The sequence below is a fragment of the Stenella coeruleoalba genome (assembly GCF_951394435.1).
Source record: "Stenella coeruleoalba genome assembly, chromosome: 2".
In the NCBI taxonomy this organism is placed as follows: Eukaryota; Metazoa; Chordata; class Mammalia; order Artiodactyla; family Delphinidae; genus Stenella; species Stenella coeruleoalba.
In genome coordinates this window covers 40,026,870-40,044,623 of record NC_137147.1, presented here as the reverse complement: position 1 = coordinate 40,044,623, position 17,754 = coordinate 40,026,870, and the positions used below count along the sequence as shown (strand labels likewise).

Genomic DNA, 17,754 nt, shown 5'->3' with positions numbered 1-17,754 from the left:
AAGCAATCTTTTTTATACTTTTACAGTTAAAATGGGCACTATAAAAATCAAATCCAGTGTGATTATGGCAAGCACGTATCTTAGGTTTTTTGAGGTGATTCAGATCTTTAGACAGTCTGTGTGATAGTCTGACAGTCTCTCCTTATATTTGGTTCAGAAAACATAGTTGCTGAACTAGAGCTAGTTTCTTAAGCTATAAAGACTGTCAACCTGATGAATTAAGAAATCACTGTGATGAATATTTGGTTTTTATTATCTTCTCAAGATTTATGTTAAAACTGTATTTCATGTCAGTGTTTCTTTTCTGATGCAGTTTTCAACTTGACCAACAATGTGGATTTGGACAACACCAAAAAGAAAATGGAGATATACCAAAAGGAAAACAAAGATGTCATTCAGAAAAATAAGTTAAAGCTGGTTGGTTGCTAAGTATTTTCTTCTTCTTTTGTATTAGAGATGAATGCTTCCACATGATCCTTTAAAAAGCTATCTTTCTCTAAAACTAGTTATATTTACAAAGACTTTAGCTGAAATTAATGCCAGAAATACTAATCTATGTATATAGGCATATAGGTACGAAGCACACATTACTATAGCAAAGACAGTTTTGATGGCATTGTTAAAATATATCCTATAAAGGAAAAATAATTATAGACATGCAAAGATTTAATTAACTTACACAATTTAGCTATCATTTCTTCGGTACAACTTGGCTTTCTAGTTTTGGGGGAAAGCAGAGGTAATTGTTTTTGAGGTACTGTATCAGGAATTTGTAATCATTGGTAAAAATGATATAGATATATTTGGATTACATAGCTTGTATTTTCGTCTTGTACTTAGAAGGACTTCCTTTTTATAGTCTTTAAGTGTTTCATTTAGGCACTTCTTTCCTGCAATAAAACTCTCAAGGAATTGACGTTCTATTCCATTCATATCCAGCCTGGCTTCCTTAGAAAGGTGTCTCATTTCTGAAAGCATCAGTGTGCCATAAAAATTACTCTCTTTGCCCAGTAGCCTTCTCTGGGTACATCAGAAGATACATGCAAAATAGGTATGCCCAGGTAACTTGTTGCATTAGGTCTGTTTAAATTAATGAGGTTCTTTTCAAGTGAGTGCTGTTTTCATTTATCATTTTAAAGTAGCAAATAATATTGAGTGTTGAAAGAATAATCTAATTTTAGACTGGTTATATTATTTTAAAGTAGGAATTTCTAATTATCTGAAAACTTTATAATGATAGGTTATTGAATACAGTTGACCCTTGAACAACACAAGTTTGAACTGCGCGGGTCCGCTTAACACCTGGATTATTTTCAATAGTAAATGCTACAGTACCACACGATGAGAAGTTGGTTGAATCCTTGGATGCAGAACTGCAGATACAGAGGGAACCACTGATAAGGAGGGCAGACTATAAATTATACACAGATTTTCAATTGTGCAAAGGGTCAGTGCCCCTAACCCCCTGTGTTGTACAAGGATCAACTTGTATTTTATGTAATGCATGTTACAGTGACTGCATTTATTCTTCATATTAACGTTTAGCACCTGGATCTTATAACAAAGGATTTTGGTCAGTAATTCATTATCATTTATTAATTGGTCATTCTGTGCTGAGCATTTTATCTATTAGTGATACTTACTATCACTATTTGTTTTTGGCATAAATACAGACATAGGACCATTTTTTAAGATGGTGCAAATTAACATAACATAATTACATAACATCAGTAACTATGGTGTCATTGGGTAGAGACAGTTCTCAAGTGGCCCAAGGAGTGTGGACTATATGACTGATGTCTTTTTGTAAACCTGAGGTAGCAACTTGCCTTTAATGTCTTTGTGAAAGTTGAAGTCTTACTGTTCCAAAACTATCAGAATTGTGTCAAAAAGGAAAAAAAAAGCAATCTCTTGCATGATTAGGCACAATGAAATGACCCATTTCTGACATAGAGAAACTATTACTGAGTTGTCTGCTAACGAGATCTTATTTGTCTCATGGAGCTGGCACCTAGCATCAATTGTGAACATGGAGAAACTGAATAAAGGTGAACTAATCTTGAAATAGACTTTTAGTGAAGATTAGCTTAATTTTTATCTTCCGTTTTCTGGATTCTCATGAGCAGCAGATATTGCTGCATAGAATGTCTATCAATTTAGCAAAAAAAACTTTAGTTCAATAAGCATTTGTTGAACGTCTGCTAAACACATAGTATACAAAGATGAATAAGAACCCTGGTTCTGTAGGGACCAGGTAATTTCAGTACAATGACTTAGGCACATGGAGAGTTCTGTGTGCTTGCTATTACGGGAATACAGAAGAGGGATACCTAATCTGTTCTAGGAAGATTGGGAAAGGCATTCCAGGTGAGATAATGCCTGAATGGAGCTTTGAAGAACAAGTAGAAGTTACCAAGTTGTAGAAGACGGGAAAGGGGTGGGTTGGGAAGCTGCACAAAGACATTCCAGGCAGAAAGAAATCATGAGCAAAGGCAAGACGGCATGGATAATCACAGAGAGCGCTGAGAATTGTAAGTAGTTCTATATTGCCAAGTTCAATAGAGAGTTGAAACTGAAGTAGAAAGAGCCTAGGTAACATAAGGCCTTATGTATTGTGAAAAGTAATTTGGGCTTATATTGACCAGTTGTTTGTATGTTTTAGCAGGTGAACCTTTTCTTCAAATGAAACCTTACTCTGAATACGTTTGTTGAATCAACAGCGGGAGGACGAATAGCCTTGAATTCCCATCTGCTCAGTCTCTTCTGTAGTGTACCTTAGACATCTTATTAGGGAATTCCCAGGATTCCTTAGAGTAATGTTATAGAAACCTAGCTGTTAATGATTGTCATTGAACGGTATTAAGCAAAGTGATAATAAAGTATTGTCCTTATTAGAATAGATTTATTGCTTTTGTGGAGGTTGAATTTGAGAGGATCAAACCTGGAGTTTAGGAGGCCAATGGGAGGTTATTGCAGTCTTGTAGGCGAGTTCAGAGGTGACTTAAACAAGGAATGGAGAGGTAGGGATGAATTCGAGAAATGTTTTGAGTTTGAAATAGGAAGTCCTAATGATGGATTAGAAGTGGGAGGTAAAGGTTGATTGGGTAAGGTGGTGCCATTAATGGGGAGAAAACAGAGACCTTCTAGTCTTTCAGCCTGCTTCCCTTCTCCCAGTCCAATACCTTCTTTGTGCCCCCAATGTTTGATTTTTAATGACAGCTATTTTCCCAGTTATTCAATCAGCTAGCTAGCCAACCAATATTTATTGAGGCTTTCTATTTTCAAAATACTTAAATACAGTGAGAAAATTGAGGCTACCAGTTTCTCATTGACAAAGCCAATAGACTCTTTGTTGGTCTGAATGTCATTTGGTCTGTAGGCAGGGCAGTATTTGATGCAGGCTTCTCCCTTGATGGTGAAGCTCTTCCTTGATTCTGTGGGGCCACTCCATTCTCTTCATCCTGCTGCTCTCACCTTCCTCTTTCATCCTTCTAAGAGGCTTCTCTTTCCTTTCTGTTTCTTAAACACTTGGATTCCTCTCGGTGCTTCTCTTTAAGAGTTAATCCTTTACACTGATTACTCTCAAGTGTTTCTGCAGCCCGTTGTTTTCCTCCTGAGCTCCAAGAATTATATGTGATACGTCCATATATCTGTAATTGGTTAATCGACATTTTTTCTGGATGCATTAAAGGCATTTGTGATTCAGCATTCCAGAACTGAATTTTCTTTTCCTTCCAGTTTTATTGAGCTGTACATAATTGACATATGACACTATGTAAGTTTAAGGTATACAGCATAATGATTTGACATATATATCTCAGGAAATAATTATCACAATAAGTTTAGTAAATATCCATCATCATATAGATACAAAATAAAAGAAAAAAATCTTTTCCTTATGGTGAGAACTCTTAGGATTTACTCTCATAAGAACTTTCATATATGCAGCAGTGTCTATTATATTTATCATGTTGTACATTGCATCCCTAGCTAATCTTATAACTGGAAGTTGGTACCTTTTGACTACCTTTATCCAATTCCTCCTCCGCCTAGCCCCTGCTTCTGGTAATCACAAATCTGATCTCTTTTTCAGTGATTTGTTCGTTCGTTTTTGTAGTATAATTGACCTACAACATTGTTTTAGTTCCTGGTGCACAACATAGTGATTCGATATTTCTATACATTTCAAAATGGTCACCATGATAAGTCAAGTTACCATTTTGATTGTATGGTTACCATCATGATACAAAGATACTGCATTCCTGTTGACTGTATTCTCCCACACTGTGTATTTCATACCTGTGACTTATTTATTTTGTAACTGGAATTTTGTACCTCTTGATCTTCCTCACCTATTTCTCTCATTCCTCATCCCCCCTCCCCTCTGGCAACCACCTGTTTGTTCTCTGTATCTGTGACTCTGTTTTGCTGTTTTTGTTCACTGGTTTTGTTTTTTAGATTCCAAAGTAAGTGAAATCATACAGTATTTGTCTTTCTCTGTCTGACTTATTTAACTTAGCATAATACCATCTAGGTTAATCCAAATGGCAAGATTTCATTCTTTTTTTATGGCTGAGTAATATTTGATTGTATATATGTATATATATCTATATCTATATATATCTATATCTCACATCTTTTTTTATCCATGCTTCTATTATTGATGGGTACTTAAGGTGCTTCCATTATCTTGGCTATTGTAAATAATGCATAAATGAACATTGGGATGCATATATCTTTTCAAATTAGTGTTTTTATTTTCTTTGGATAAGTACCCAGATTTGCTGGATTGTATGGTAGTTCTGTTTCTAATTTTTTGAGGAAGCTTATTGTTTTCCATAGTGTCTGCACCAATTTACATTCCCACCAAGAGTGCGCTAGGGTCCCCTTTTCTCCACATCCTTGACAGCATTTGTTATTTGTTTTCTTTTTGATTGTAGCCATTCTGACAGGTGTGAGGTGATATCTCATTGTGGTTTCGATTTGCATTTCCCTGATGATTAGTGATGTTGAGCATCTTTTCCTGTGCCTTTTGGCCATCTGTATGTCTTCTCTGGAAAAAAGTCTATTCAGGTTCTTTGCCCATTTTTTAATCAGATTGTTTGTTTGTTTTTAAAAGATTATTTATTTATTATTGTTTTCTTGGGCTGCATTGTGTCTTTGTTGCTGCGCGGACTTTCTCTAGTTGCGGCGAGGGGGGGCTACTTCATAACGGTGCGCGAGCTTCTCATAGCAGTGGCTTCTCTTGTTGCGGAGCACGGGATCTAGGCACGTGGGCTTCAGTAGTTGCAGCACGTGGGCTCAGTAGTGGTCGCTCGCAGGCTCTAAAGCACAGCTCCGTAGTTATGGCGTACGGGCTTAGTTGCTCTGTGGCATGTGGGATCTTCCTGGACCAGGGATTGAACTTGTGTCCCCTGCACTGGCAGGCGGATTCTTAACCACTGCACCACTGGGGAAGTCCCAGGTTGTTTGTTTTTTGATGTTGAGCTCTATGAATTCTTTGTATATTTTGGATATTAACCCCTTATCAGATTTATAGTTTGCTAAGACTGACGTTAAAGACCATACTACCGGTGTTTTCTTCTAAGAGTTTTATGGTGTCAGGACTTACATTTAAGTCTTCAGTCCCTTTGGAGTTTATTTTTGTATATGGTATGAGAAAGTAGTCCAGTTTAATTCTTTTGCATGTAGCTGTCCAGTTTTTGCAAAACCATTCCTCATTATATATTCTTGCCTCCTTTGTCATAGATTAATTTCCCATATAAGTGTGGGTTTATTTCTGGGCTCTCTATTCTGTTCCATTGATCTCTGTTTTTGTACCAGTACCATATTTTTTTGAAGATTGTGGCTTGGTATTATAGTTTGAAATCAGGGAGTGTGATACCTCCAGCTTTGTTCTTCTTTCTCATGATTGTTTTGGCTACTTGGGGTCTTTTGTGTTGCCATACACAAAAAGAATTATTTGTTCTAGTTCTGTGAAAAATGCCATTGGTATTTTGATAGGGATTGCATTGAATCTGTAGATTGCCTTGGGGTAGTATGGCCATTTTAACAATATTAATTCTTCCAAGCCATGAGCACAGTATATCTTTCCATTTGTTTGTCTTGTCTTCAGTTTCTTTTGTCAGTGTATTATAGTGTTCTCTGTACAGGTCTTTTACCTCCTTAGTTAGATGAATTCCTAGGTATTTTATTTGTTTTGATACAGATGTAAATGAGATTAATTTATCTTTCTGATAGTTTGTTGTTAGTGTATAGAAATGCAACAGATTTCTATATACTAATTTTGTATCCTGCAAGTTTACTGAATTCATTGATGAGTTCTAATAGGTATTTTGTTGGCATCTTTAGGATTTTCTATATACAGTATCATGCCATCCGTAAACAGTGACAGTTTTTCTTCTTCCTTTCCAATCTGAATTCCTTTTATTTCTTTTTTTGTCTGATTGCTGTGGCTAGGACTTGTGGTACTATGTTATAAATAAAAGTGGCAAGAGTGGGCATCCTTGTCTTGTTCCTGATCTCAGAGGAAATGCTTTCAGCTTTTCACTGTTGAGTATGATATTAGTCGTGGGCTTGTCATATTTGGCCTTCATTATGTTGAATTATGTTCTCTGTGCTCACTTGTTTAGAGTTTTTATCATAAATCAATGTTGAATTTTATCAGAAGACCTTTTTGCATCTATTGAGATGACCATATGCTTTTTATTTTTCAATTTGTAAATGTGGTGTATCACATTGATGATTTGTGGATGTTTAACCATCCTTGCACTCCTGGGATAAATTCCACATGATTATGTTATATAATCCTTTTAATGTATTGTTGAATTTGGTTTGCTAATATTTTGTTGAGGATTTTTGCATCTACGTTCATCATAATTGAACATATTTTTTTTCTTTTCCTTTTTTTTTTTTTTTTTTTTGCGGTACGCAGGCCTCTCACTGTTGTGGCTCTCCCTTTGCGGAGCATAGGCTCCGGACACGCAGGCTCAGCGGCCATGGCTCACGGGCCCAGCTGCTCCGCAGCATGTGGGATCTTCCCGGACCGGGGCACGAACCCGTGTCCCCTGCATCAGCAGGCGGACTCTCAATCACTGCGCCACCAGGGAAGCCCCCATAATCGAACTTTTTAATCTTCACTCTCCCACCTATTTCTCCTATTACATTCTTTATCTAAGTGTTCTAGCCATATCTGGTCAGTCTTCATATATTGTTGATAGTCTTTCCTTATGACCTTTCAAACCTGGTTCCTCCTCTAATTATATTATTGTTACCTTACTTAGGGTCCTCATTATTTCTTACTTGAGTTATTGAAATATTCTTCTAGCTAGTCTTCCTGTCTTCAGTCTTGAACCCCATTGATATGTATTCTTCACTGCTTCTAGTCCTCTTTCCAAACTCTAATGTCTTCCCAGTTGCCTTAGTATGGCATAAATGCATCCCTTAGTATGGTATGGTCGACTTTCCATGATCTGCCGTCTGCTTGCCTCTCCAGCTTTATCTAGAGCTTTCCCCAACTCCCATACTTCATGACTTGGCCATACCAAGCATTCCAGCTTTATTCATGTCTTTGCACCTTTGTTTTCTCTGCCTAAATGGCTCTTCCACTCTCCAGTGGGGGTAAATACCTACCGTTTGAAGTCTGCTCAACCTCCATATATTAGTTACCTAGGACTGTTAAAACAAATTACCAAAACTGGGTGATTTATAACAACAGGAATTTGTTCTCTTCAAGAACAGGCTTCTGTAGGCTAGAAGTCTGAAATCAAGGTGTCATCAGGGTCATGGTCTCTCTGAAAGCTCTAGGGAAGCATCTTTCTTTGCCTTTTCTAGTACCTTTGGCACCACTCTGATTTCTGCCTCTGTCTTCACATGGCCTTCTCCCCATGTGTCTGTGGCAAAATTTCCAGTATGACCTATCTTAACTTGATTACATCTGCAAAGACCCTATTTCCAAATAAGGTCACATTTATGGGTACCAGGGGTTAAAACTTCAATATATATATTGGGGGCACACATTCAACCCATAACACTGTATACGAAATCTTTTCTAACTCTACCTGTCCTCCATCATTGCAAGGAGAATTTACCACTCTATCAATTCTGTCCCAGCTGTACTCTGTGTATACCTCTCTGTCACTTGTCGTACTTATTACTTATATGTCACTGTTTCATCATGAGACTCATCCTTTTCTGCTTATGGACCTATAGTCCAGTAATTCACTTTTCTAGCCCTCATATCTCACCCCCTAACTTTTTATATTTATTCCTAGTAATCCTTTTAAATCAAGTTTGAATTCTCTTCTCCACTGGGTGCCTGAGTTAGAATAGTAACCTCAGTAATAGAGGTTTGTAAAATTACAGGGAGAGATGCTAATAGGACTTAGCAACTGATTTAATTTAAGAGGAATGGGGTTGTGGGAGAGGGGGTAAACAGAGATGACTTTGAGGTTTCAACTTGAGTTGCCTGAGATGTAGGTGTGCGCTTAGCAGAAATCAGGAATACAGGAGGGTGATCAGCTTTGGGAAACCAAATGCTAAACTTAATTTTGCATATACTGAGTTTGAATTATAAGTGAAACACTTTTTAATTGGGAATCTTGTTTCTTTGGGGAGTTTAATTTGTGAAGTGAAAAAAATCTAATAGAGTGTTTTAATTATTATTTTACATAAAAATGTACTTTTCTCTGAGGTCTCTGTTAATTCATATATTATGTTAGTGATCCCCAAATGTATTATACTCTCTCCCTCTATTCTGTATTTGTCTTGGGGTGCCATAAATTCTCAATGTCTTGTTGAATTAGAAAAAAAAAAAAGGTATTACATTTTCAATAGCAACAGTCAAGGATTTAAACTAAAGCCATTCAGATTTTACTATATTTCTCATTCAGAAGACTTAAAGAGCAGAGGCTAGGTATAATATTGCTTTTAAGTACAAGTTAGAGTTGGAATAAATTTCAGAACCTGGAAGTATTTAATATTTCTGAGGAACTTCATAAAAGGGAAATGAGTAGGCCTGTAGTTCATTCTCTCTACATATTAGCTCTGGATTTTGAATTTTTCAGTCCACAAAGAGGACCCTTGAAATTTATATGCTTGTGTTAGAAAATGACTTCAGCTTTTCATAACTTACCTTAAATGAATGCTATTTGGAACTCAAGCATCAGAAAGACTTATTTTAACTTGGGAAAAAGAAGCTAACTCCTATGATAACTTTTCATTATCTTATATATTCTGAAAATTGTTTCTATTAAATAAACCAGTCTTTTATATGGAGTGTTTCAATCAATAGTTCTATATGGAGATTATCTATTTGTTGTTGGGTTTTTTGTTTTATTGTGTTTTTCTTGTTAAATCTCCTAAAATAAAGACATTATTAAGCAGTTTCTACAATTCTGCAGCTGGGCTCAGTGTACTTTGTTTAGGTGTTCATTTAGTGCTAGATGTCATTCTCTTTAATAGTAACATGTCCACATGAAATAAAATGAATTCTAGTTCTTTTGAAGTGGAATTGCTGCACTATTAAACAATTAGTTACTAGTGCATTTTATGCTTCTAAGAAAGGAGGTAAAGAGTATGGTATAGGGTTGATTTTGGTTACTAAATTTATTCCATGCCATATATCAATGTTTCTGTTTTAGACTCGGGAACAGGAGGAATTGGAAGAAGCTTTAGAGGTAGAACGACAGGAAAATGAACAAAGAAGACTATTTATACAAAAAGAAGAACAACTGCAGCAGATTCTAAAAAGGAAGAATAAGCAGGCTTTTTTAGATGAACTGGTAGGTATTAATGTTAATTGTGATAAAAAATCATTTGTCTTCAGGGTTTATCTTTCCTATTTATTATTCTGGGTAATGGTATTTAAATAGCATTTCTATAGTTTGTGCTGGTTTATTCACCTTCTGTTCCTTTATTTAAAAAAAAAACGTTTGTCAATATCCATTTTATTTTCAGGTAAGAGAGTAATATTATAACTAACATAAGCCAGTTTACTATTAGTAGGTTGTTGATGTGTTTCTGAGCTTACTGACAAAAACATATTGTTTTCAGAGCATTTTTCTCCTGATTAATACTGGTTTTCTAATAACTAGCTCATTTTCAAGTGTTTTGGCTTCATGCTGAAGTTTTAGTGACTCTGGTTACTCTGTGAGAACTATGTTTCATATTTTTGCATGAAAAAAGTACATTTGAAAGAAATGGCAATGTCTTGCAAGTTATTGGTGTTTTCTAGTTATTAGCTCCCTAAGTAGACAACATTGTTAGATAATAGCAGTAATTATAACCAAGGCTTATGAAGTGTTTCATAGATTGGAGAATATTATTTGATGCTTATAAACCATTGTGATATTGATGAAATCACAATTAGAAAATCGTCCTTTCCAGTAAAGTCTTTTTACATTCTTCCTTTCCCCTTTCTGGACCCATAATTAGTTTCCATGTGGTGTTAACACACTTAACTCCTCAGTCTACTAGTTGCTATGCTGTTTGTTATTCTATGATCAGGTAAAAGTGTATGTGTATATTTTTCTACTGTGCTTTTGCCCTAAAAGCATTTAAGCCATATAACCAGGAATAAAAAGAGAAAGCAAGATAATTTAAATTAGAAGTAGGTGAGAAAGTAAAGGAAAAGTAAGGGTAAAGGCCTTAGTGAGGCTCAGACAGAAAATGCTTATCATAAACCCTATCTACTTTGTATGAATGAAATGTAAATTTGGTTCTAAAAATGAGGACAGGGAGTTCCCTGGTGGTCTAGTGGTTAGGATTTGGCGCTTTCAGTGCCATGGCCTGGGTTCAGTCCCTGGTTGGGAAATGAGATACTGCAGGCTGCACCGTGTGCCGTTGCGCCAAGAAAGGAAAAAAAAATTAGGACAGCAGTGTATAAAATAGAATATGTTTTTTTTCCTTAGTAACTTCCATTGATTTTTCTTTTTAATATTTATTTATTTTTATATTTGGTTGCATCAGGTCTTAGTTGCGGCAGGTGGGCTCCTTACTTGTGTCCCCAGGGCTCCTTAGTTGTGGCATGAGAACTCTTAGTTGTGGCATGCACGTGGGATCTAGTTCCATGACCAGGGATTGAACCTGGGCCCCCTGCATTGGGATCATGGAGTCTTATCCCCTGTGCCACCAGGGAAATCCCTAACTTCCATTAATTTTTTTTGAAACTATTAAGTGGCAGTTGTGGCTTTAACAGTTGAAATGATGCATGTCATGTTTTACATTTTTTTCATAGACATGTAGCTTGTGAGAAATTAAAAACTTTAAAGAAGGAATTAGTAAAGATTCATGTTACAATTATTTTTTTGAAAGGTTGTTTCTCTCATCATTTTATGCAGAGTTTTCTTTGGTAATGCTTTCCGCTATACAATTAATTGAGTTAATTCCAAACACAGAACTTAGATATAAGACGAAAATACACTTTAACTTTTTAAAAATGTTCCATTTAGTATAAAGCATTTTTAGTTTTGATTTTGAGATAAGCTGGTTTTGCATAGCAATTATTTTTGCATATTCTTTTTGTCTTTAGTCTTTTAGCATGAAGTTTTGCTGCCTCATTGAGCTGTTCTTGGCAATTGAGCTGCAACTGCCAATGTTGTACGTTGTGTATAATCTGGAGTTAATATTGGCTTTTGTTAAGAACTGCTCCCCCTTCCTGTTTTCTTCACCTGCAAGTCATTACTGTGCATACTTTCTTTACTGTTTAGATCATGTAACACAGTGGTTAAATAATCCTTAACAATTTACTGTATTCATTAGAACAATTAATTACAACAGATTGGTTTAAATACCAATTCAATTTGAATTTCTCATTTTCATATTTAAATTTATATTTAAATATTGTTACTTTAATTTTTTAATATTTATTAAAATTTTTTTGTTAAAATGCTAACATATATTTCATCCTTATTGACTAACTGAAAGAATTCATTAAATTTCTTTTTATCCTCCTGAATCCTTATTAAGTAAAAGAATACATTGTATTTTTTTCTATGTATGTTCATGTGTTAGATTTTATTAAGAAAGATTGAATTGGCATCTATAAATATATCTAGAAGCTTAAATCTTAGAATGATTCTCTGGATCTAATTTAGGCAACTAGTATAAGCACAACTTATTAGCATTTTTTTTCTGCTGTTTCTGGTCCTTGTGCTACAAGTTACTTTTTAACCTTTTATAAAAGCATTGGCATTACACTATACTGTATGATGTGACAGGATTTTAATGTTATGGTCTTAATGTTTATGGCTTAGCATTTACTATAATGTTGCCTAAAATGTCCATTTATTTAATCCTAACTGTAAATTCAGGGTTTTTTTTTTTTTTTTAAAGTTTGGAAAAAGATTTTTAAACAGGTCCTGGCTTATTAAATCTTTTTATATTCTTGTTTGAAAATTCTCTTCAGCTATGTCTTAAATTTTGTTAAGGGCTAATATTGTCAAAAGCAGTAGCTGATTTTTATTAGAATATTGTTTACCAGATGGCTTGCTTTAAGTCAGTTAAAATAATCATTTAAAAATGGTCATTATAAAGCTTTTAATGAGTATTACAGGTAGTCTTAATTAAAATTTCTTTAAATATTAAGCAGTGTACCTTCAGGCAATCAATGTAGCTTAGGGAACCTTTCAGGGTAAAAATGGAAAGCTAAGAAGAATGAAATAACTTGAAAGGCTGAATCTGCATTTTTTGTGTTTCTGAGAGCATGTATGTTTCCCATAGTTTATTTTACTCTGTAGATTTTTTTTTTGTTGTTGTTAGAACTCCTGCTTATTTCTAGTTTAGCTTTTTTTTTTTAATTTATTTTTGGCTGCGTTGGGTCTTTGTTGCTGTTCGCGGGCTTCCTCTCTAGTTACAGAGAGCGAGGGCCACTCCTTGCTGTGGTGCGCGGGCTTCTCACTGTGGTGGCCTCTCTTGCTGCGGACCACAACTTCAGTAGTTGTGGCACACGGGCCCAGCAGCTGCATCGGGCGGGCTCCAGAGCACAGGCTTAGCAGTTGTGGTGCATGGGCCCAGCTGCTCCGTGGCATGTGGGATCCTCCCAGACCAGGGCCTGTACCTTCGTCCGCTGCACTGGCAGGCGGACTCTTAACCACTGTGTCACCGGGGAAGTCCTTCTAGTTTAACATTTACAAAGATTTTCAGTCTCCAAAGTTTTGATTGCTAAAGTGGAGTACAGCAGATTTAAAGTAAATTGTATTGCCTTAGTATCAAAATTAGTTTTAGCTTTCTAGAATGTTTATTTTTATTAAATTTCAACTGTTTTATCAAGACATTTTGATATTCTGGTTCTTTTATGTGAAGGTGAAACCAGGATTAAAACAGGCAAAGTATTGATTAGCAACTTTTTTGAAGTGCACACATTGTCTTACTTTTACATGAGAACTTTTACTTTTTAGGGTAAGTACCAGGTATGGAATTTGAATTCACTTAGAGTATTAATTAGGAAGCAATGATTTAGCATTTTAGCCAAGGAAATTTATTTTTCTTCTGTTAGTTTTTACATATGAAAAGGTAGTTAGAGATTTTAAAAGATATTTTGGGCCACCGCCCATTTAAAATATTCTTTAAATTTACATTTTATTATAAAATTCCTAATGGAAATAGGAATAGCTGCAGGAATTCACAGAAATACTATTATTAATGCATTACTAACGCTTTGTTGTAGAATATGAAAGGTAGTCAAGTATGTTGTCATAGTGTATTTTATTCATCCTCCTTCAGTATTGCTAAAGCCATGTCTTAAGAATTTTGATCCTTAATAAAGTTCTATTTTATAAATAAAATTTGTGTTTTTCCATTTACTTTTAAAAGTTTTAATCTTTGTAACATTTGCTCTTGCATAGCGCTTCTGTTACAAAGTTTTGAGATACAGATTTATTCTAGGATGATGCTATGGAAATAAATGGCTTGTTACTTGAATTTCTTCTGTACTATAACTTTTAAACAAGTCCTTGAAATATATTAATTAGCCATATTTGTGCCCCAAAATATTAAGTTGTTGGTTTTGGAAAGAAAATTAGATTCTGCTATGTCTTTACTTTTATACTATGAAATGTGTAACAATATAGTTTTTTCAGGATTAAATTCTGGGTAGTTACTATTTTAAAACTCTGTGGGCCATTTGAAGACTGTTTTCGTAGGTCACCTTGGTATAGGAGACTGAAATGTGTTTGTACCTTCATTTTTGTTTACAGATATAGAAAGTAGTATGTGTCTTTGCATATGTTTGTATATGATCTCCTTCCTTCCTGGTTTCCTTTTGCATGTGTTTCTGTGTTCTTATTTAACTGACAGCTCAGAAAGGAAAATGTCTGGATACATTTAGTTTAGATCTTAGCTCTGCATCACTTTAAACATGTGAGAAGACTTCATGTTAAACAGAATAAATGACAGTCTACATATAAGAGTTAGTAATTTGTGTTATTAATATGTGTGTGTACAGATTTGTGTAAATAGTGGCCCTGATTTAGTATCAATATAAGATATTAAAAGTGTTTACTGTTATTTTGTTAATTAAAAAATTTATAAAGAGAAATTATTTATAAAAATAAGTCAATAAAGGAGAAATATTGATAAATGTCTTTTGATTGTACTTAACAATCATTCCATTGTGCAAAACAGAGCAAGGATCATTTCCAAACGGCCTCAGGTGAAATCTAATGGGAAACAATTTCAGACTGGTCTGAATTCACTGGTAAAAAAGAAATGTGTCTTAGATAAACATCTGATCTAAGTTATAGTACTTAGATAAACATCTGATCTAAGTTATAGTACTTTGTACTATTTTTGTGATTAGCTTCTAATTTTTTTATTTTAATAAATATGGTTGGTTTTGCTAGATGAAATAAGACCCTATTATATTGTCTTTAATGTGGATTTTATAAAAATCCTTTTTTGTAGGTTATTTTGATTTATGAGTCTAAAGCAGCCTTTTCTTATTATGGATTGTTAAAGTTTTTTGTAAAGTGTTCTCCATAAAGTGAATACCTAGGTTGACATCAAATGTTTATGGAAAGGCATAATTTAAAATAAAAGACTCATTGCTTTTATTTTTAACTTTTAACTTTTAACTTTCACATTTTAACTTTTCTTGCAGGAGAGTTCTGATCTCCCCGTTGCTCTACTTTTGGCTCAGCATAAAGATAGATCTACCCAACTGGAAATGCAACTTGAGAAACCTAAACCTACAAAACCAGTGACATTTTCCACAGGCATCAAAATGGTAAGCTGTATTTTAATCACTTGTTTGGAAGATATATTTCAAGGATTATAGTTTATAATTTTATATTGATTTTTATAGATAAACGGGGAGGTTCAAATATTTAAGAACAGTGTCTGATCTAGGCTACATGTCTAGAAATATAAATATGTGCATTGTAAGAGGAAAGTGAAAAATAATAAATAAATAATTTACAAAGTATGTAACACAGTTTTGTTCTATATGATATTGAGTTTGTATGTGTTTTATTATTCTACATAAGTTTTTAAGCTTGTGGTGTAGAAAAACATTTCTTAAAAGAAAATGCAAACTTCTGCTTTCTGGTTATGGCATGTAAGAAGCTTGGAAGTTGCCACTCCATCCTAACAACAAGTAGAAACCTGAACACACTGAAAAATCAACGACTTTTTTAGTAGAGAGGTCACAAAGCAAACCACTGCCCTTAAAATTGGAGAGACCAGCAGAGACTACAGTGAATCACAGTTCACTAGAGCAGCAACCTTGTTGGAAGCCAGTGCTGGTGTAGGGAAACCTGAATTGGTTGACAAATTGCTGGAGGTTCAGTGTGGGCAACTCTGAGAGTTAAAAACTCCAGGGGAAACCGGTCATCAGAGGCCCCACATTTTTGTGAGTCTTACCTGTTGTGTCTCTACCAGATTTTCTCAGTAAATATCAGAAAAATCCCCTCATGCTTTTGATAGAGGAGGGGGAAAAGGAATGACTTTGAAATATGCCAGAGCATTCTGTTCCTCCTAACAAGGCTTGCCCTTAGGATAAACTATTTCACCAGAGCCTAACCTGCTGGAGTTTTATCAGAGGCTAACTGATGTGGGTGAAGGGAAATACACAACTTCAGCTCACTCTAGCCATCCTGTTCCACCTGAGGGGAGGGAGATGGATTGAGAAGTGTGTGTGTGAAGTTCACAGTCCAGAAGCACAGGCTTTCTAAAAGACTGAGATCTTATCATAAGACTATACATTGTTCAGCCATCCTCCCCCCCCCCGCACCTTACCACCATATTACTAAAGACCTGTTTATAGAAGGTCATTTTAAAAAGTGTATCATGCCTGGCTGTCAAAAAAAAAATTATAAGATATACTAAAAGGCAGAAAACACAATTGAAAGAGACAGAGCAAGCATGAGAATCAGGATTAGATATGGCAGGGGTGTTGGAATTATCATACTTGGAATTTAAAACAACTGTGATTAATATGCTAAGAGTGCTAATAGATAAAGTAGACCACATGCAAGAACAGATGGACGATGTAAGTAGAGAGATGGAAGTTCCAAGAAAGAACCAAAAAGAAATGCTAGAGAAAAAAAACACACTGTAACAGAATTGAAGAGTGCTTTTGATGGCCTTATTAGTAGATTGGACATGCATGAGGAAAGAGTCTTGAGCAAGAGGATGTATCAGTAGAATTCTTGGAAACTGAAAACCAAAGAGAAAAAGCCCGGAATAAAAAAAACAACAGGGCTTCCCTGGTGGCGCAGTGGTTGAGAGTCCGCCTGCTGATGCAGGGGAAAACGGGTTCGTGCCCCGGTCTGGGAAAATCCCACATGCCGCGGAGCGGCTGGGCCCATGAGCCATGGCCACTGAGCCTGTGCATCCGGAGCCTGTGCTCTGCAACGGGAGAGGCCACAACAGTGAGAGGCCCACGTACCGCAAAAAAAAAAAACCAAAAAAAACCAAAAAAAAAAACCAGAACAGAATATCCAAGGACTGTGGGGTGACTACAAAAGGTGTAACGTAAGCATAATGGCAATACCAGAGAAGAAAGAAAGGAACAGAAGAAGTATTTGAAACAGTAATGACTGTGAATTTCCCAAAATCAACATCAGACATCAAACCAAAGGTCCAGGGAGTTCAGAGAACACCAAGTAGGATAAATGCCAAAAAGATTCTTATACCTAGGCATATTATTTTCAAATAACAGAAAATCGAAGATAAAAAAATCCTGAAGAAGCCAGAGGGGGAAAAATCCTCACTTATAGAGGAGTAAAGATAAGAATTATTATCTGGCTTCTCCCTAGAAACCATGCAAGCAAGAAGAGAGCGGAGTGAACTATTTAAGGTGTTGAGAGAAAAAAGCCACCAACCTAGAATAATGTACTGTGCAAAATTATCCTTTAAAAGTAAAGGAGAAATAAAAATTATCAGACAAAAACTGAGGGCATTTTTTGCCAGGAGACCATTTTTGCAAGAAATGTTAAAAGAAGTGCTTTAGAGACAAAGAAAATGATACAGGTCAGAAACTCAGATATCTAAGGAAAAGCATTGGAGAAGAAATGAATGAAGATAAAATAAAAACTTTTATTTTTCTTGTTAATTGATCTAACAGATAACAGTTTAAAATAATAATGACACTGTATTTGACTGTGTTTGCTTATGTGTATGTATATATGTATACTTCACACACATATCCTTATATAAGTGAAATGAATGATAGTGATGATACAAGGGATGGGAAGAAGCAATTAGAATTATTTTGTTATTATAAGGTACTCACGCTACCCATGTTTCTACTACTTG

The 17,754-nt window shown here is 35.3% G+C and overlaps 1 protein-coding gene across 2 annotated transcripts in view; it reads left to right on the top strand.

Annotated features, from left to right (window-relative positions):
• The window catches only part of MNAT1 (MNAT1 component of CDK activating kinase), a 213,429-nt gene that overhangs the window by 58,228 nt on the left and 137,447 nt on the right, over window positions 1-17,754 (top strand). For both annotated transcript variants that reach the window (XR_013827259.1, XM_079914279.1), the window contains exons 4-6: window positions 314-417; window positions 9,642-9,782; window positions 15,098-15,223. Coding sequence is in view for 1 of the 2 variants with exons in the window: in XM_079914279.1 (XP_079770405.1) it covers window positions 314-417; window positions 9,642-9,782; window positions 15,098-15,223 (371 nt within the window). In the remaining variant the exon portion in view is untranslated. The remainder of the gene's footprint in view (window positions 1-313; window positions 418-9,641; window positions 9,783-15,097; window positions 15,224-17,754) is intronic.